Source organism: Trichechus manatus, unplaced genomic scaffold (genome assembly GCF_000243295.1).
Source record: "Trichechus manatus latirostris isolate Lorelei unplaced genomic scaffold, TriManLat1.0 scaffold00008, whole genome shotgun sequence".
NCBI classification, from domain to species: domain Eukaryota; kingdom Metazoa; phylum Chordata; class Mammalia; order Sirenia; family Trichechidae; genus Trichechus; species Trichechus manatus.
In genome coordinates this window covers 16,851,902-16,872,302 of record NW_004443944.1, presented here as the reverse complement: position 1 = coordinate 16,872,302, position 20,401 = coordinate 16,851,902, and the positions used below count along the sequence as shown (strand labels likewise).

Genomic DNA, 20,401 nt, shown 5'->3' with positions numbered 1-20,401 from the left:
TACTCCCTGCACTGCTGCAGTCAACCGCCATCACGTCTGCACTGTTCTTCCACTCACAGTGGAGTCAACAGTCAAGTCTCTATCAAAAGGGGAAAATACAAAAGGCAGGTGTTTCACACTCCCACACACACACTAATGGGTAAAAGCATATTTCTAACAATAGGTCCTTTAACCCATTTACGTTTCCTGTTTCCAGTAATGTGCTGTGTGTCACCAGGCTGTAGGTAAATAATGCTGTATCCTAAAATTCTGAAGGAAAGAAGATCCAATCCACTCTTAGTACAGTCTTGGTACTAGAGAATTCACCACCACATGGCCTAGGAGTAGAGTCACTGCCCTGACCCAGATATAGAAGACAAACTTGCAAAAGGGCAAGAGCCAGTCAATTACATCGGCCTCTGCCAGGGCTCAAGGGCATAAAAAAATCAAAATATAAAAATCTGGTATAATTTCTGAGTCCTAGAGCTTGTGCTACTGGAAGCTAATGGTCAGACACAAGAAAAGTAAGTATAGCCGCACATGTGCCAGGAAAGCATGGAGTTCAAAATACGTGAATCCAAATCCCAGCTCCTCCACTTTGATTACGTATATATAACCATAAATGAGTGACCTACCTCTCTGAGTCTCAGTTTCTTCATCTGCAAAATGGGATGGCTACAATATACGCACAGTGCTTAGCACAGCACAGGGTGCATTGGAAGAACTCAGCAAATACCAACATTAAAATTAACAATAACAAACCAAGGAGTTAGCCAACTGCATGGAATGACCCAAGAGGGGTATTTAAACAAAAGCCAAATTTCACCCAGGCCACTCAATGTCCTCACCAAACAGGAAACCCGATAAGGAACACTCTCCTCTGTACAGGTGACCCCTAACTACAGCTCCTTTCTCACTGGAAGGTCCAGAATACCCGCAGACACAGTAAAGACCACCTTGGAGTGGGTCTATCTCCTGAGGCCCAGAGCTGTTCCCCACATCTTAATAAATACTCTCTTCACTTTAATTACTTATTCAACAAATATTCCAGAGCATCTACTATGTGCACAACACCAAGTACCCTGAAGAAGGCAAATCCTTATAAAACAATGTCCCTGCCCTCAAACAGCTTCCAGTCTAGACTGGGACAAATACCCCCACACAAAGGGACCACTGATGCTTCTGAGCAATAGGTACCACAGGAAGCAAGCAGGTGGAAGAGCAGTCAGGGGAGACTTCTGGAGGGGGTGAGGCCTGAGCTCAGCCTGAAGAGGGGCAGGATTCAGGCAGGCAGTGTGATGGCAGGCAGCACAGGGAAGAGAGGCAACAACAGGTACAGATGCAAAAATGGTTGCCGGGTGGGAATCGTCCGGTCTGGAGGGGCAGGGTTTTGTGTCGGAGACTCGTGGGACACACACACGCATACTGATGTTCAGACACGGACGCGTGCTGAGAGGGGAAAAAGAGGCAAACCCGGGAGACCCTTTATGCTTTTAAGCCTTCTTACCACCTTCACCTCTGGTTCTCAGACTGCTTCCACTAATGAATGAACTCTGATGAACTCAAAGGGCCTTTCTGAATAATTAACTAGCAAACCTGAAATAGTTTGCCACAAGTGGAAATGGGTTTTAATTAAACAAACATGACAAGGTTAAAGATGCTATGAGCAGCCAGGATCCAACCCTTATTTCATCTGGGCGGTATTCCTACAAAGAATAACATTAAAAGCAAGCAAACCAAAAGACATACCTAATTGTGCTTTGCAACTCTCTATCGTCTTGTCAAGATTGAGCTGGAACCTGCTGCGAATCTGCCGCTTGGGGGAGATGAGCGGAACGGGGGCGGACTGCTGCTGAACCGACTCGCTCAGCTCCTTCAAATCCATCTCGGCTTTGCTGCGGTCTGGAAGACATCATGCCACCCTTGTAAGACCAGGCACTCGGGGGATTCACAAACAACTGTCATCACTCAGCACCTCCTCACAAAGCCAGAGCCAAACATATACTTTAGGACACAACGATTAGAAGTTTCTTGTCATTTGTCCCAACAATATCATCTGTTCAACCTGGGGTGACTTGAAGATAATGGCCCAAATAAACATATCTGGCAGATTGACTCAGTCTACCCAACAGTCTGGGTTGCTTCGATACTTAACATGTACCATCTCAGTCAGATGGCTCCACGTGGCAACCTCAGCCTCATCAGTGATCCCTGAAAGCCAAAGGTTCCAGTAACATGTCTGTTATGAACTGAACTGTGTCCCCCAAAATAATGTGTTGTAAATCCTTGCCTCTATGCCTGTAGTTATAATTCCATTTGGGAATGTGTTGTCTTTGTTATGTTAATGAGGCAGGATTAGTATAGGGTGTGTATCTTGAGTTAATCTCTTTTGAGATATAAAAGAGATTAAACAAGTGAGCAAAACACACTACGGTAACCCACATGAAGGTCGTCGAGGAACAGAAGCTCAGAAGAGACAAGGACCCTCCACCAGAGTCGACAGAAAAAGCAAACCTTCCCCTAGAACCGTCACCCTGAATTTGGACTTCTAGCCTCCTCAACTGTGGAAAAAATAGATTTGTTTGTTAAAGCCATCCGCTTGTGGTATTTCTGTTAGAGCAACACTATCATATTTTCATGCAAATAACGTGCGCATTATACATGTTTTTTTGGAGGACAGGCCAACCGTGCAACTCCCTCGTGCAGTATTTTCCTAGACGTGCTATGCGTGTTGTATGTGTACGTACATAAGCGTTATCTATGTGGGTGCATTATTTGTGAACACAGTAGATAACTAATACAATGTCCAATCTCAGTATCAGCAGATATAGTCACATTGAGCCTGGCCAAGGTGTGCCTTTAACTCCAGGCCCAGACAGAGAGGGCTTGCACCCGAGAGACAGTGAGCCCCTGTGGTGTGATGGGAAGCTTTTATATGGCCTTTCTCGCCATAGTTTTGTAACACCTACCAAATGACTGGGTAGGGCTATGCAAATGAGGTGCTTGTGGCCCACCAAGGGGATTGGACGGCTTGCTAATAATGTAAATAAGGTGCGTGGCACCCTTGTGGTGGTGGGACCACGCAAAAAGGTGTATAGAACCCTCATGAAGGGATTGGCCAGTTTTGCCACCCAACTAGGCTTAAAGGGAGACAGAGAGAGTGAAAGAGAGGATCCACGCAACCAAGAGCTATTAATACTTGCCTGAGAAGGCCCCCAGCAGGGCCCAGGGGCAGAGGGCAAAAAGATGCTGTCCTGATGGAGGAACTGCATCCTAAGTTGTTGTTCCTGTTACTTCCAAGTTGATCCCAATCCCAAGTTGTACCCTGTTACTTCCCTAATAATTAACTGTAAGTATAGTTCGTGAGTTCTGTGAGACACTGCAGCAAATAACTGAACCCAAAGACGGGAGGGAGAGTACTGAGGAGAGGGGGAGTAGCTGATGTTAAAGATGATGGAGTGGGACAGCAGTTAAGTTAGACATTTGGGACATCTTTAACCTCCGCTTCATAGGAACCAGCTTTGTGCTGATCCTTCTAAAAGAAACTATTCATTTAGCCCCTCCCTGATAAGGGGGATGTCAGCTCACCACTCACCCTGCAAGCTCGTTTTTCGTTCTTAGTTAACCTAGTCTTGGGGCTCAGACTAGAAGGGGAGGGGAGAATATCACAGAGGCAAACCTTCCGGGCAGACTGCTATACTTCCCTTCGGCTGATAGCATCCGTTTGAGGAAAGTGAGTAGATTAGCGCTTGATATTTAACCTGTATCCAACAGGTCAACTCACCCAGGATCAAGAGTCCAAGCCCCTCACCATAATATCCAAGCAAAGACTTCTGAATGACGAATTAGCCTCAAGGTCCCACCCCTACCATTCTGCAGAGGGCTCTTTGTATTACCAATGCACCAGATTCCAAAAGAGGCGATGAGTTTGCATTTCTTCAATTCCTTTCCAAACTCCTCTGCTGCTGCCTATAAAACCCACTGCCAATTAGCTGATTTCAACTTACAGCAACCCTACAGAACAGAGGAGAACTGCCCCCATGGGGTTTCCAAGGCTGTAAATCTGTACAAGAGCAGACTGCCACCTCTTTCTCACGCGGAGTGGCTGATGGAGTCCAACGCCCAACCTTCTGGTTAGCAGACAAGTGCTTAACCACTGTGCCACCAGGGCTCCTCCTGCCTCCTCTAAACCACCAAATCAAAACCCAGGGCTGTCAAGTTGATTCCAACTCATTGCAACCGTATAGGACAGAGCAGAACTGCCCTACAGGGTTTCCAAGGCTGTAAATTCTTTTACAGAAGCAGACTGTCACCTTTCTCCTGCGGAGAGGCTCGTGGATTCAAACCACCAACCTCTTGGTTAGCAGCCGAGTGCTTGAACCACTACGCCACCAGGGCTCCTCTTGCCTCCTCTTAAAGAAAAACCAAACCAGTTGCCATCGAGTCGGCTCTGACCCACAGCCACCCTATAGGACAGAGAAGAACTGCTGACCTTTTGGTTAGCAGCCAAGCTCCTAACCACTGCACCACCAGGGCTCCAAATAGGGAATAATGCTGTTAATTTCCCAAGATGCCTGAGTGGTTACTTGGCCTCCTTTTGAGAAACTACATCTTCTCCAGTGCGGGCAGTGTTGGTGGGTCCAGGTGTCCAGACACCAGCCCTTTCCTGGCCAAAGGGCAGACACAGGACACTTGACAAGCATACTGGGGACTCTGCCCTGTTGTCCTGAGGAGACATGGATGAGCCCCATCCCACAGAACACACAGGTTTTCAGCCTTCCCACTGACATCAGGAGCCCCTAAAATTAAGGTGATTGCAAAGGCACAGAGAAAGATAAGACTTTCCAGGTAGGAAGTACCGTCTTACACCTTGCCTGCCACCCTCTGGCGTGACCCAAAGCAGAGAACGTGAGGCACGTGCCCTAACCCAATCCCAGAAAAGAGGTTGGAAAGCATGTGGCATCCAGACCAATGGACAAAGAGGAGAAGTCACCCCTACGCCTGTTCCCATCAGCTAGGAACTAGTTCCTCAGCCTTCCTGTCATCTCCTTGTGACCGCACCCCAAACACCCACTTCCTTTCATTAGACTGTTGAAGAGGCCACAGGGCATAGTCCGAGAGCTGGACTGGTACAAACCACTCAAAGCCTTCACTCTTCCCCTCGACTCTCGGTTTTGCTTTGTCTTCCAACATACTCCCAACACACCTCCCCTTCATCCTGTATGGGTGCATTCTCTTATATTATGCACCCATAGATCAGTTCTTTAAAGTGATCAGAAGCAGCCCCCTAAAGCCCCACCCAACCCAGTCACAACTGACCAGAAGCAAAACTGTTCCAACTTGATTTTATCATTCTAACAACATCCCCACCAAGGTAAGGTTATGAAGGACACTTTCCACAAAACATTCAGCAATCAGTCCCCCAGGAAGATTCCAGAACTGAGTGCTCAAAGCAAGCAGATGTACTCATCCTTGCAATTCAGGAAAAGCACCAAAAAAACACCTCTCTGAAGAGGTTAGAGACAGGACTGCATCACAAAGACGGCAGTGGGAATGCACAGCCACCTCTTCGGGTGAGAAGAATGTACGTTCAAATTTACTGGAGACAGGCCACGACCAGGGAGAAAACCCCGGAGTCGCCACCTGAGAGGAGTCAATTCCCCAGCAGCTGCTAAAGGAGATGCCTGCCCACCCATCCCCTGCCCCATTCATCATGCAGCCTGCTTCTGCAAAGTGCTACGACCAAAGGCACTATGTCTTTACAGAATTTTGTGTTGAAGACAGTGAAGATATTAATGTAAATTTTGAGAAATCCAAACTTATATTCAGTTGTCCTGGAGAAAGTGATAATTATAAACATTTACGTGAAATTGACCTTTTTTACTGTATTGATCCAAATGATTCCAGGCATAAAAAAGCGGACAGATCAATCTACGTTGTTTACGAAAAGGAGAATCTGGCCAGTCATGGCCAAGGTTAACAAAAGAAAGAGCAAAGCTTAACTGGCTTAGCGTGAACTTAAATAACTGGGAAGAGTAGAAAGATGATTGAGATGAAGATATGTCTAATTCTGACCGTATCTCTGAGATGGTGAACAACATGGGTGGTGATGAGGATGTCGACTTACCAGAAATAGATGGAGCGGATGATGACTCACAAACAGTGATGATGAAAAAACGCCAGATCTGGAGTAAGGAATACTGTCAGCAGCCGGGATTTTGAGAAAGAAAAATAACTTCTCTGCAAGATTTCATAATTGGAAAGAATTCCTGAGTTGACAGCTCTAAAAAGGCGGATGCTGTATTTGCCTTCTTTATCCCATGTTTCAACCTGTTTGTTTGTTAAAAGCCTTCACTAAAGGTTAGTAAGCACCACTGTATGGGGACAATTTTAAGTCAGCTAAAGCCTGAACATTTCCCAGACATCCATGAAGCTGTTGAGGTCTTAGGCAATTAATACAGCAGTTGTAATAAATAAAACATTTCATCTAAGTCTCCTTTACTTCATAACATAGATACTGACGTGATAGGAAGCTCTCAGCTTAGAGAAAGGCCACTAAATTTTAGATTTTAGAACTTGGGCTCAAAGTAGCTGAAACAAATCAGCTGACACCTTACACTGGTAACCTGCTGTCCCTCTGATTGTTCAGCTAAATTTTTCAAGAAATTTACTTCACATTATTGTAATCACTTCTCAGTGTTCCAAATGTATCTTAGCTAAAACTAGTGAATGCCCTAATTTAGATGGTTTTTGAAGCCTGTACATTTGGTATTGACTCTAAGCTTCTACATCTCTTAGCACGGAGGACAATGACTGTACATTGCTGCTTGAGGAGTCTGTACATTTAGACCAAATCTGTATGTACACCATCAGTATGGCAAATGAGTAAAAAATGTTAATACACTATTGGATTTACTCTTCTTATTACTTGATTCACCTTATACCAGGGCTGAAAACCTCAGTATGTGTTCATGACAGTGGGGATTTTTTTTAATATCTACATTCTTTCTAATAAACCGTCGGGACTTTAAAAAAAAAAATTACTGGAGAAAGAACTACAAAACTATCTATACCTGCATCTGAACGCAAGCAATCTGAAGTATCTTACTTACTTAAAGAATGAAACAGTGATAAAACAGCAAGGAGAAAAAGAAGAATAAGGGCTAGAGAAGCATAAAAAGAAAACGGAGAGACTACACTGGGGAGCAGCACAAAGAAGCAGGACTTACAAAGACTTACGCAGCTGAGCTGCAAGCATAACGTCAGAAGGGAAAGGATATGAGGCCTTGTAATTTCCGCTTTCTGAAATGAGGAAGCATCCTAGATTCTAGAAGAAAAAGGCAGCCTTTTCAAGCGTGAAATTGGAAAACAAGAATCTCATAAAAACACTTTCCATGAGGGGAAGCCGCCGACTGATACGTTCATCAATGTCCTCACTAACAGATGATTAATACATTCTACAGAGCAGCTAGTGAAAAACTCAATCCACTAGACCAGGTGTCAACAAACTTTCTGTAAAGGGTCTGAAAGTAAATATTTCAGGCTTTGCATGTCACAAGTGCTCTGCTGCAAAAGCACTCAAAGGGTATGTAAACAAATAGGTGTGGCTGTGTTCCAATTAAACTTTATTTACAAAAACAGGTGAGGTTCCAGATTTGGCCCACAAGATATAGTTGACAACCCGTATAACTGGTGCAGTGATTCCTAACCTTGGCTGCATACTGAGATTATCTGTACCAAACCAAATCCATTGCCGTCAAATTGATTCCAACTCATAGTGACCCTATAGGACAGGGGAGAACTGCCCCACAAGGTTTCCAAGACTGTAATCTTCACAGAAGCAGACTGCCATCTCTTTCTCCTGCTGAGCGGCTGGTGGGTTCGAACCACCAACCTTTCTGTTAGCAGTCAAGCACTTAACCACTGTGCTAACAAGGCTCTTTGAAATCATCTGTAGAGCTTTAAGAAATACTTATGCCTGGGCTCCGTCCCCAGAGATTCTAACTGGCCTCGGGAGAGGCTTGGCCATCAGGCCTTTTAAAATCTCCCCAAGTGATTCTAATTGGCACCGAAGGTTGAGAACTCCTGTATATTAAAACCAATCTTCTACGTGAGTACAGGTAGCCCCTGGTTACAAATGAGATCCTTCCTAAGTGTGTTTTTAAGAATTTGTAGTTTCTTATTTAGCCTGACCTTAGTGCAAGAAAAGGCTCGAAGCCTTCTGAATTATTTAAAAGCCGCACGTGCAGCAAATGAAAGTGATTTTGATGAAGAATTTGTGGTGGGGGGTGGGGGTTGGTTCAAGCCTGTCGAAGTGAGGACAAATTTACATAACATTAAAGAGCACATACAAATTGTTAAGGATGTTCACAACCCAAGGACTTATTGTTAAGAATAACTCCTCACCATTCCCCTAAACTGTTGGGTATCTGTGTTGACAGCATCACCCTTCTAAACCTTAGTGTTCATAAAAAGACATACGTCTTGTCAAAATAATCTAAATAACGTGTCTGTCTCTGTATGGATGTCTCAAGTAAATGCAGCCATTTAACTGCAGCCTAAAAAGACTGAACTCTGTTAATATTCATATTCAAGAGAGAAGAAAAGAAAAGAAGGTAAAGCATCTCACTTCACAAAATAAGATTTCTCTGGTCACTAAGATCATGTTATGTTTTCAGGTCCCTGGGAGCAGACTTTCAGAAGTTCTGACCAAATATAATTATCTTCCTCAAACTTTCAGCTGCATTTTGACTTTCCTCTCCTCTCTGGGGAGAAAAGAAGGGCTTCACGTTCCCATAGTAGCTTATCAGGACGACTTCTTTTACTCCTGCCCTTCTATATCGGGAACATCTTCAGAACCCACCCTTGCTGCCAACATTTTGAACTTTTCAGCTGACAGGAAGACAGCTTAGGCTATAAATGGAAACTGGGGATAAAAAATACCCACGCTAGAGAAAAAAGGCACGATCTTACATTTCTGGAGGGAGCATAAATCAGAACCACCTCTTCAGAGGGCAATTAGGCACTATCTCTCAGAATGTCAACCGCACGTGGCTTCTAACCCAGCAATTCCACTTCGAGGAATTTATCCTAGCAAAATGTGCACAAAGCCGCTTCACTGCAGCTATGTTTTCAATGGCAAATAATGGGAAACAACCTAGAGTCAATAAATAAGGGGCCGGGATAAGTGGGAAGTTACAGTTCACCTTTAAATGGAATAAACCGCAGCTGCTAAAACAGAACAGGGGTAGATCTCTATGTGATATGGAAAGTCAGCCTGTTAAATGAAAAATGATAAAATAAGGATAAAGCACAGTAGCATTAGTGTGGGGAGAAAAGAAGGAAGTGGAACACAGATGAATATATAAGTATACCTCAGGAGTTTCCCTACATCAGCACTATTGTACATTTGAGGCCGGGTAATTCTCTGCTGGGAGCGGGGGATGGAAGGGGGAGGGCTGTCCTATGCATTGGAGGATATTCAGCAGCATCCCGGGCCTCCAGCTACTAGATGCCAGTAGCACCCACATACCAGTCATGACAATAAGAAGTCTCTAGATATTGCTAAATGTCTCCCAAAGAGCAAAATCTCCCAGGTTGAGAACCACTGGTATCTACCTCAAAGATCTCTCCGAGAAGAGTAAAAAGAACAGTGTTCACCTCTGGGGAGGAGGTATAGGGACAGAGGATCAGACGTTACATTAAATATCCTCTGTACTTTGAAATTTACAACATACATTAATTATCCATACCAAAACCGTTGTCATCAAGTCGATTCCGACTCATAGCGACCCTACACGACAGAGCAGAACTGCCCCATAGGGTTTCCGAGGAGCGGCTGGTGGATTCAAAATGCTGATCTCTTAGTTAACAGTCACACTCTTAACCACTGCTCCACCAGAGCTCTAGATCATTACCTATAAAAACCAAAATAAATCTTTTTAAAGAAAAATACAAGCACGTGGTTTTCAGTTAAAAGAGAAAGAAAGAGATCTCCTTTGTGCTGAAGCTGTAGGCAAAATTGTAATGGATCAACTCCCAGGAACCACAAAATGGTGGCTCCTTCAAGGAAACAATATCATGTAGAAAAGACGCCCAGCTAGATACTATCTTATCAATCAAAACCAAGCAGAGCTCTTCCCCATCTCATTCACTTGCTCTCTCTATAAAGGATATAGAGATAACATCTGGGAAATCTGGGCCCCCAGCTCCACATCTGCACTCTCAAAGAATGCAGACTTCCAAGTCATCGCTTTATGCGAGAAAGGAGACCTCTTGTGGAGAAATAAACTAGCAGAAAAGCTCCGGATTTGACAACTTTCCACTGCTCTGTCGGCATCTTCAACAGAGCATCAAGGTACGTTTCTGTCACTAACAGGACTACTGTACTGAACCGCTGAGTTTGTTCAGCCCAAGGTAAACACTATCTGAGAGATAAGAGGAGACAGGATTACCAGAGAAAGCAAACAGGAGTCTTGAAGAAAAGGGTTCGGTCCTCTTCTCTCCTCGTCTCACAAACTCATTCTTATTTATGACTTACTTAGAATGACGGAGTCACAGAGGGAGCCCCCATAACAAGCACCAGGGCTCAGCGCCTTGTTTTGGAGGAGCAAAAATGTTCACAGGGCAAATGGGGAGCCTGGTCAGTCAGTGGGCAGGGCAAAAACCAGGTCTCCTCACAAACCTTCCCTGTGTCATGTTAACTGCTGTTGTTGCTAACAGCCGTCGATTCTAACTTGTGTTGACTCCCAACTCACGTTGACCACATGTCATTAAATAACAGTCAATAAGTGACCAACTGACAACCAATGGGCTTGTTTTTATATTTTTGGTTTTGTTTTGGCCCAAGTAGGGTTATTTTTTTTGTTTCTTTAAATGAATCTAATTACCAACTTTTAAAGACTAGGAGAGTTTGCATAAAAATCTGGATTTCTGTCTTCCTTGAGAATTCAAAGAGTCTGACAACAAGGCTTAACTGGAGTGAGCCACCTCCTTTAGAAGGCCCATTCTGTCCTCCCTACTATCACTCATTCCGAATTGGCATTCATCTTACCCCTCTGGCCCCTGCAGCTGGGCCAACTTATCCATCAGGAGGCCCAAGGCTTTCAGAAGTCATCAGGAGGCCTTGCTGAAAGCATTTTGGGTCATGTCTCCTGGTTAAGAGCCAAACGTCAGTCACGCCAGAGTCTAAAGACCAAACTACCACAAACCATGTGTCATCTTGGGAAGATAACTGTGCTTCTCTGTGCCTCAGTCCCCAATTCTTTAAAACGGGGCTATTACCTACCTTGAAGGTTGTTTTATTTTTTTAACTGTTTTAATTTACAGACAGTAAAATTCACTTTTTTGGGTGTACAGTTCTGAGTTGCAACACATGCACAGATTCGTGTAACTGCCTCCACAAACAGAATACAGAACAATTACATCCCCTAAGAATTCCCCCCATGCTCTGTAGCAAACCTCCCTCATTCCAACCCCTAGTAGTCACTGATCTGTTTCCTGCGTCTGAGTTTGCCTTTTCCAGAGGTTTTTTTTTTTTTTTTTCCCCAGTGAAATAGTGTTTTGTCAGTGATAATCCTTTCATCATTATCCCTGGCACTGTTTCTTTCTGCAAGGAGATGCATGGACAACAGACCTGACCAAGCCCTATAATCCATCTGCTCAGTTCTTGGGCGATTGTTCAAGAATTACTTAGCATTTCCCTCCACATTTCAGGCTTTTCTACCTACCCAAGATACTTCTATCAATCACTAACTAATCCCCCATTAGGTAACTGAAATTCTGGCCCACCATATGCCCACGCTCCCAATGCTTTCATTCCCACCGACTAAAACAAGGAGTGTGTGCAGGGAAATGGAAGAGCAACCAGAGGAGATTCGAATCCATCATGCCAACCCACTGAAACACACGGCAGGAAGAACTCTTCACCCCAGCAATGTGCCAAGCCAAATGGAATGATCCACAGTGCCATGAGGATTCCCAACGACCACCTGGCTGGGGAAAGGAGCTCGTTTCTCGCCAAGCATGACTGGCAGAGAAGAAAGTCACTGTGAGAACGCTTCCATACAGCAGTTCCTTTCAGGGTGGAGAGGTGGCAGTAGGGTGTGAGAAAGCAAACCACACTGTTGAGAACAATAAATGTTCCCCAAGCCGGCCAACGGGTCTCCATTCATTCAAGGGGGGAATTCCCGCCAGTTCATCTGAACTGGAGTCCAAATCACGTTGACTGCCCAATCTAGCAGCACTAATCGGTGAGCCCTTGACCCACCACCCTCCGTGGGAAATCGAGGCCTGCCGCCTCTGGCTCTGTGATCCTGGGCACCTTGATCCTCCCCTCCAAATCATGATTTCTCCATCTAGAAACAGCACTGCACACCAGATGAACTCTGAGGGCACTGACCCTCAAAGGCATGGGCATTGGTCCACACAGGTGGCCACCTCTCCCTTCCTGGAACCCTTTATATTCCAGGCTCCCAGGGTAACATACTCTCCGGAGGTTTCTTTCTCCTCATCTACTGTCTTTTCAGTCTCCTTTGCTGGCTTCTTTTCCTCTTCCCAATTTCTACACACCTAAGGATTCCAGAGTCCTCAATCTTTCACGATACTCTAGGCCAGCATCTCTCAACCTCGGCACTACTGACTACTTGGGCCAGATGATACTTTGTTCACTCAGCCTCTCCACCTACGGTCTACCAAGCATCTCAAACTTGTAGAATCTGAAACTGACTTCTTGACTCCCACCACACACAAACCTGCCAGCACAATTACTGGCACAACCACCCACCAGGAACTAAAGCCACAAAACCCTGACGTCATCCCCAAGACTTCGAATCAGTTCGTGAATACTGTTCCATTTCTAACAAGTTCCCAGCAATGCTAATGCTGCTGCTTAGGGACCAATTCTGAGAACCACTAGTAGAGCAGTCATTCTCAAAATTTATTATACATAAGAATCACCTGGAGTACTTTGTTAAAATGTAGATTCTGACTCAGTATATCTGGAGTGGAAATGCAAACTTTCAACAGGAGTTCGAACCGTAATGAACCAGTTCGAAGCCCTGGTTATCCCTGGCTCCTTGCTTTCTCTCACAGCCCACATCCAATCCTCAGCAAATCCTGTCCGCTCCACCTTCCAAATAGAAGCTAACCACCTCTCACCACCACCCAGCTACCACCACAGTCTGGGCCATCCTCAGCTCTCACCTGAATTATTCCAATAGTGTCCCAACTGCTCTTCCTGCTTCTACCTTGCTTGCTCCATACGGAACAGGGTTTCCCAACCATGATGTTTGGGGACGGATAATTCTTTGTAATGGGGGACAGTCCTGTGCACTGGAGGATGGTCAGCAGCACCCCTGGCCTCTACCCACTAGATACCAGTTGTATTCGCCCCAATCCCAGTTATGACGAACACAAATGTCTGCCAACACTGACAAATGTCCAGGAGGGCAAAATCATAATCATCCCCTTTTGATAACCACCGATATAGACTATTCTCAACAGCCAGCCGACAAGGGCATTCTATTAAGTCAGTTCACATCCCCCTCTACTCAAACTCCTCCGCAGCACAGCCTGCAGGTCCCCTGCTCACCTGGCCTCATCTCCTAGCCCACTCTGCCCTCACGCACCTGGGCCTCCTTCTACCTTTGTAACACACCAAGCTAATTCCTACCCTAGGGCCTTTCAACCTCTTTGGTCCTTCCTTCTAGGATGATCTTCCTCCAGATACTGGCATGGCTGGTTTCTTGATATCATGCAAATCTCTGTTCCTATATCACATCTCCAAAGAGGACTTCCCTGACCCCTCCACTCATGTGAATCAGGGTGTCCACCCCCATCCTGTCCGTCACTCTCCATATATCACATCAACACCTTTTACCTTCACAGCATCTACCACTGTGTGAACTGCCTAGTCAATTAACCAGATTCACTGCCTCTCCCTCTCTAGGACCCAAGCTCGAGAAGAGCAGCGTTCTTAGATGAACTGCTTGCCACTCTACACACCGCCCCCCGCCATGCCTAATACAGTACACAGCACATAACAGATGCTCAATAAAAAGTGGGTGTCATGGAATGTGTTTCCAAATAACTACACACTTGATTACTTAACATTTCCAGTGCCAATTTTTGCTAGAGATTTTGGCCTAAGGCAGTATTTTTTCAAACTACCAACTAAAACCTAATAGGTTAAAAAAATACTAAAACCTAATAATAGGTTAAAAAAAATTTAGCGGTTGAAGGCCAGAATTTTAAAAAGAAGAGAATTAAGAAAAGTGAATCAGTATATGCTGCACACAGAAAGGAAAATGCTGATTCATGAAACTTGTTTCCGTTACCTGTATGTAGTATACAAACTGACATATATGAGAACTGCGTTACTATGGTCAAGGGCAATTAAGGTTGCAAACACTGGCCTAAGGTACTTCAAGATGAAACAACTCGCATGTCAAGGAGTGCCCCCAAAATCCCTTGTTCCTAATATTGATCTCTCTTCACCTTTATCCACTGTATACTTTAAAATTTTGAACGGAGGAAAGAGTTCAAAGTCCAAGAACGATGCCAAAAAAGAGGACACCACAGCTTGCCAAGATACTCGCAGTTACCATAGAAAGACACTTCCAAAAATTCCGACTGACCAAGGTTAAGATTCAGGATGCTTCCAGTGGTGGACGTTTTGTCTGCTTTCGTCGTGATTGGCGTTGACGCTTGGGGAGAGAAAGGTTTTGGGCTGCCGGATAAACTCCCTGCTTGGCCCGTCTTGGTGGAGGCTGGTGAAGCTGAAAAAATATGTAATTGTTAAAAAGACAGATTTACAAATAAACAAACAAAACTTCTAGGTGTGGGGTAAGGGGAGAGTGGAGAAGTTGGGAAATTGTATTTGATTTCCACAAGGCCAACACAGCACCACGGGATAGGGTGGGGAGGGGAGGGTCAACCATTTATTTTCAGCAAAGGGCTTTAAGCCAATGTTAAATCGTTAAAGCCACAAGGAAAGAAGACCTCCCCAGTTATTCTAGTACACACAAAGCTCTAAGACAAATCAGCTAAGCTGCCTCTGAAATTGGTTTGGCCCTTTCACGGTATAAATCTCAAACAGCAATTCAACCAGCCCCACCACAGTCCAGATGCCCAAACTGGGAGCCAGACTTACAAATGGTATCTCATCCGTTTGTGGGAAGACAGAGGCCGGGTCACATCCAGCCGCTTGCACCTGCTTGTGACCAACCGGACCCCTTGGGAAAGCCCCAGCTTCCCATTTCAAAGGCCCACCATTTCTTGTTCTCTAGGGTTGAATAAAGCCAAATTCAGTAGCACAGGGGAGTGAGGGAGAAGTTTGTAAACTATCTCCCTCCCTACTGTGTTTCAAACTTTCACATCAGTAAAAGGAGTTACACCCACACCAGAGGCTTTTAAAAATCTCTCAGAACTCACCTATACACAGCTCCTTCTCAGCTTTAAGGAGCCCTGGTGGCACAGTGCTTAAAACTTCCGGCTACTAACTGAAAGGTCGGTAGTTCCAAACAACCAGCCGCGCAGCAGGTGAAAGATGTGGCAGTCTGCTTCTGTAAAGATGACAGCCTTGGGAAATCTATGGGGCAGTTCTACTCTGTCCTACAGGATTGCTATGAGTTGGAATTGACTTGTCGACAACAAGCTTTTGCTTGGTTTTCTTCAGCCTCATCTCACGTGTGGGGAGGGAGGGCGGAAAACCAAATCACGCACTTTAACAAGATGCAGCATTAATATGAGCCCATGAAGGCCTCCTGAAGATCCTTGATGTTGTGCACCTTTGCCCTCACAGGTCTGCATTATCAGGACTTTCCTGCTAACTCCTCTCAAGCTCACGTAACAACAGCTGGCCCTGGAGACCATGACAGGCAACAAAATGGCCGACTTACCTCAGGTGAGAAACATTTACACTGAGGTGACCTGGTTGTTAAGAGAAAGCTATTGATGGCAAAGGGGTTAGGAATCAAGATCTCTGAAGCAGAACATGGAGACAGGAATCTCAACCCCCACAGCTGGGACTTCAAAAGTGCTCAAACACTGTGGAGGGCAACTGCCTCAGCTTCCTCACCTGTCAAGTGAGGATACTCAAGGGTGAGGATTTAATGGGTTAAAACCTGTACACCAGCTCACCCAGTCAATACACATGAGCTGGTTTTAGGTCCATGCAAAGATTTGCCAGTATTTGTAATGTAATATAGTGGGAGTACTAGGTTGAATAGTTCCTGTCCCTCAAAAATTCATGTCCATCCAGAACCTGTGAATGTGACTTTATTTGCAAATAGGGTCTTTGCAGATGTAATACAGTCGAGTCATACTGAATTAGAGTGGCCTCCAAATTCAGTCAGTATGACTGGTGTCTTTTATAAGAAAAGGGAAAACTGGACACAGAGACAGACACACGGAAGGAAAGCAGCCATGTAAAGATGGAGGCAGAGACTGAGGTGAAGCATCTACAAACCAAGGAATGCCAAGGATTGCTGGCAACCACCAGAGGATAGGAGAGGCAAGGAACAGATTTTCCCTCAGAGTCCCCAGAATGCACCACCCTGGCCAACGCCTTCATTTCAGACTTCTAGACTCCAGAATTGTGAGAGAATAAATTTCTCTTGTTTTAAGACACCCAGTTTGTAAGAGCCCTAGGAAATTAATGTAAAAGGAGCCCTGGTGGTACAGTGGTTAAGCGCTCAGCTGCTAATCGAAAGGTCAACGGTTCAAACTCCCGTTATTTATGTATGTCTAGACATAGAGAGGCCTGGATTCAAGCGAGAACTTGAGAGCCAGACATCCTGGGTTCAAGTCCCCACTCTGCTGCTGCCTTACTGTGTAAACCTGAGCAAAGTTACCTGAGGCTCTGCACCTCCCTTTCCTGACATCCACTAAAAAAAAACAAACCCTTTGCCAATTGTGACTCACAGCGACCCTACAGGACAGAACAGAACTGCCCCAGAGGGTTTCCAAGGCTGTAATCTTTGTGCAAGCAGACTGCCACATCCTTCTCCCACGGAGCAGCTGGCGGATTTGAACTGACGACCTTTCAGTTAGCAGCCAAGCCCTTAACCACTGCACCACCAGGGCTCCTTCCTGACATCCACAGAAAGAGATAATAACAGTACCTACTTCACGAGGTCATTGGGTGGATTAAATGAACTAACCGGTCCATCAGCTGAATGACACCTGGCATCTGTTAAGTACTATGCTACTGTTTGCTCTCAGTGTAGCGTTTCCAATTAACCTCTAGAGCTTTGGTTCCATCACCTAAACCAATGGTTCTAAAATGGAGTTGATCCTGCCCCCAAGGTACATCTGGCAACGCCTCAGCACATTTTTGGTTGTGACAACTGGGGTGGGCTGTGTCATGGTTTGAATTATGTCCCCCAAAAAATGTGTGTATCAGTTTGGCTGGGCCATGATTCCTGGTACTGTGTGGTTTTCCTATGTTGTAAAACCTGCCTCTATGGTGTTAATGAGGGAGGATGGGTGGCAGTTGTGTTAGTAAGGCAGGAGCTGATCTCTAAGACTGGATTGTGTCCTGAGGCAATCTCTTGAGATATAAGACAGAAGTGAGCAGTGAGACAGGGGGACCTCATACCATAAAGAAAGCAGTGCCAGGAGCAGAGCGCGTCCTTTGGACCGCGGTCCCTGCGCCGAGAAGCTCCTAGTCCAGGGGAACACTGATCAGAAGGCTGAGAGAGAAAGCTCTCCCCTGGAGCTGACACCCTGAATTTGGACTTTTAGCCTACTTTACTGTAAGGAAATAAATTTCTCTTTGTTAAAGCCATCCACTTGTGGTATTTCTGTTGTAGCAGCACTAGATGACTAAGACAGGGTGCTACTGGCATCCACTGGGTAGACCCCAGAGATGCTGTTAAACAGCCTACAACGCACAGGATCGTCCCTCACAAGGAAGAATTATCTGGCCCATACTATCAATAGTGCCGAGGCTGAGAAACTCCAAACATGGGGATGAAGCACGTGTGTCTCAGGAATTCCTCTTCCTCATCTGGAAACCAGGAGAGGTAAGGATTAGATTAGCTAATCCACGTCAACTGGTGCTTGGCAAGTGCTCAATAAACATTAGGAATTATTTTGAGAATTAGGCTAAAAGAAAATACTACATTAAAACACAGTTCCTGTTAGGATTAATTGAATTCCTGGCCCAGCACCTGGCATACTCTCATTTCGGGTTGTTATTACTATTACTCCACCGCCTGCCTGTCAGCTTGTTGTACTGTGGTGGCTTACGTGTTGTTATGATGCTGGAAGCTCTGCCACCGGTATTTCTAATACCAGCAGGGTGACCCACAGTGGACAGGCTTCAGTGGAGATTCCAGACTAAGATGGAGTGGGAAGGAAGGCCTGGCAATCTACTTCTAAACATTAGCCAGTGAAAACCTTATGGATCACAACAGAACACTGTTCGATTCTCAGGCTTTGGACATGCCATCGGGAGGGATCAATCGCTGGAGGAGGACATCGTGTTTGGTGAAGTAGAGGGCCAGCAAGGGCAAGGAAGACCGTCGGTGAGATGGACTGGCACAACAGCTGCGACAACGGACTCAAATAGGCAACGTTCCATTCAGTTGCACATAAAGCTGCCGTGAGTCTGAGTCAACTCTATGGCAGCTAATAACATTCCTAATACTACCACTGGTATTGAAACAACAAGGAGAACTGAAGTGCTTGTTATACAAAGAGATAAGAATAAAGATAAAGGCATTTAAAAAGATTTAAATACTATAAATAGAAATCTTTAGTATTAGGATTATTAAAAATTCATGCATGTTCCTAATTCTTCCAAAAGGAATTTGCAGTGGCTCAAAACATCCCCATAATGTGTTTCTCATGAAGATTAAAGACCAAGACTTTTCGGATTATATTCTCTCAAGGAAACTAGCAAGCAAGTCTAACACGAAAGGCCTTATTGTACTATCTGAAGCACTACTTGAAAACTGCAGGGAATTTTGACAAGGATGCCTTATAAGTGAAAATCGCAACAACAACAACAAAAAAAAGATACAAACATGCGGTTGCACATAGAACTCACCAAGTGAGTCCCATTTCCCTCCCTAAGAGATCAAGTTACAAAATCAAAAAGGAGAGGCTGGCAAGCAGTCTAGCATAGTCCTGCCCACTCCTGGTCCTTCGGGAAATTTTAGCAAGAACACAGATAAAGTCATTTTTATTTTGTGTGTGTGTGTGTGTGTGTGTGTGTGTTGTGTGTGTGTGTGTGTGTGTGTGTGTGTGTATTCATGAGTACTAAAAAATCAAACTCGTGCCGTCAAGTTGATTCCAACTCATAGCAGCCCTTATAGGACAAAGTACAACTTCCCGATAGGGTTTCCAAAGAGCACCTGGTGGATTCGAACTGCAGAACCTGTGGTTAGCAGCCGAGCTCTTAACCACCGTGACACCAGGGTTCCATGAGTACTAGGGAAAAAAAATAACTGGAACAACAAGGCTTTAATTTTATAGACACAAAGTTTCTCATGTTAGTAAATTTAAGCACTGAGATTTCAAAGACATAGTCTCTAAATTAAAATTTTTTAACTATGATCAATAAATGGTCAATAAACATGATAACTGAGCTCAACCTAAACAAATGCCCGAGTGGTGCAATAGTTAAGCGTTCGGCTGCTAACCAAAAGGTCGGCAGTGCCAATCTACCGGCCGCTCCTTGGAAACCCTATAGGGCATTCCACTCTGTCTTACAGGGTCACTATAAGCTGGAGTCAGCTCAATGGCAATGGATTTATTTTGTAATCAAGCAGCAAAATAAATACTTCCCTTTCCCTTTTTATCTCCATGGTAACATGCTTCAAAACTTAACATCTAGGGTTGATGCAGATAAAGAAAGAAATACGCTAATATAAATCATAAAACCTTTTAGGAGAACACTGGGGATATTATCCAAAATTAAAATGGGTAAAACACACCGATCCACAAGTTCCACTGCTAGGAATTCACCTATGGCTGTAACTTTGAAAAGCGCCCCAGGACACAGTATGTGCAGAAGAATGCTTGCTACAACAGTGTTTATAACGGCAAAAAAAACAGGAGACAGCTTATAAAGGTCAATTCATTGAAGACTAGCTAAATAAATTCTGGTATAAATACCATGCAACCCTTAAACAGGATGAAGCTGATCTGTATGATCCGACACAGAACAGCCTCCACAAAAAATACACGTGAAAAAAGAGAAAAGTAAAATCAACTATGGACAGAATGTTCCTGTGTGTGTATTTTCTTTTGAAGTGCATACACATATTTAAGTGCATAGATACATACTGTTTCCTAAAATCATACTCTATAAACTGTTAATAGGGGTAAACTTTTGAGAAAAACTGGAGTTCAGAGTAAGGGGGGAAAAGGACACTTTTTTCTTTTTTTTAAAGACTAGGAAAGATCAAGTGAG

At 44.6% G+C, this 20,401-nt stretch overlaps 1 protein-coding gene and 1 pseudogene across 15 annotated transcripts in view; one reads left to right on the top strand and one right to left on the bottom strand.

Moving 5' to 3' along the window:
* The window catches only part of ZMYND8 (zinc finger MYND-type containing 8), a 127,810-nt gene that overhangs the window by 28,489 nt on the left and 78,920 nt on the right, over window positions 1-20,401 (bottom strand). For 13 of the 15 annotated variants that reach the window (XM_023743104.1, XM_012558510.2, XM_004370269.3 and 10 more), the window contains 2 exons: window positions 14,616-14,756; window positions 1,729-1,881 (listed from right to left, as the gene is read on the bottom strand). In XM_023743104.1, coding sequence (XP_023598872.1) covers window positions 1,729-1,881; window positions 14,616-14,756 — 294 coding nt within the window. The remainder of the gene's footprint in view (window positions 1-1,728; window positions 1,882-14,615; window positions 14,757-20,401) is intronic. The other 2 variants (XM_012558516.2, XM_012558519.2) reach the window with 1 other exon arrangement.
* LOC101343152 (prostaglandin E synthase 3 pseudogene) lies at window positions 4,780-6,173 on the top strand (annotated as a pseudogene).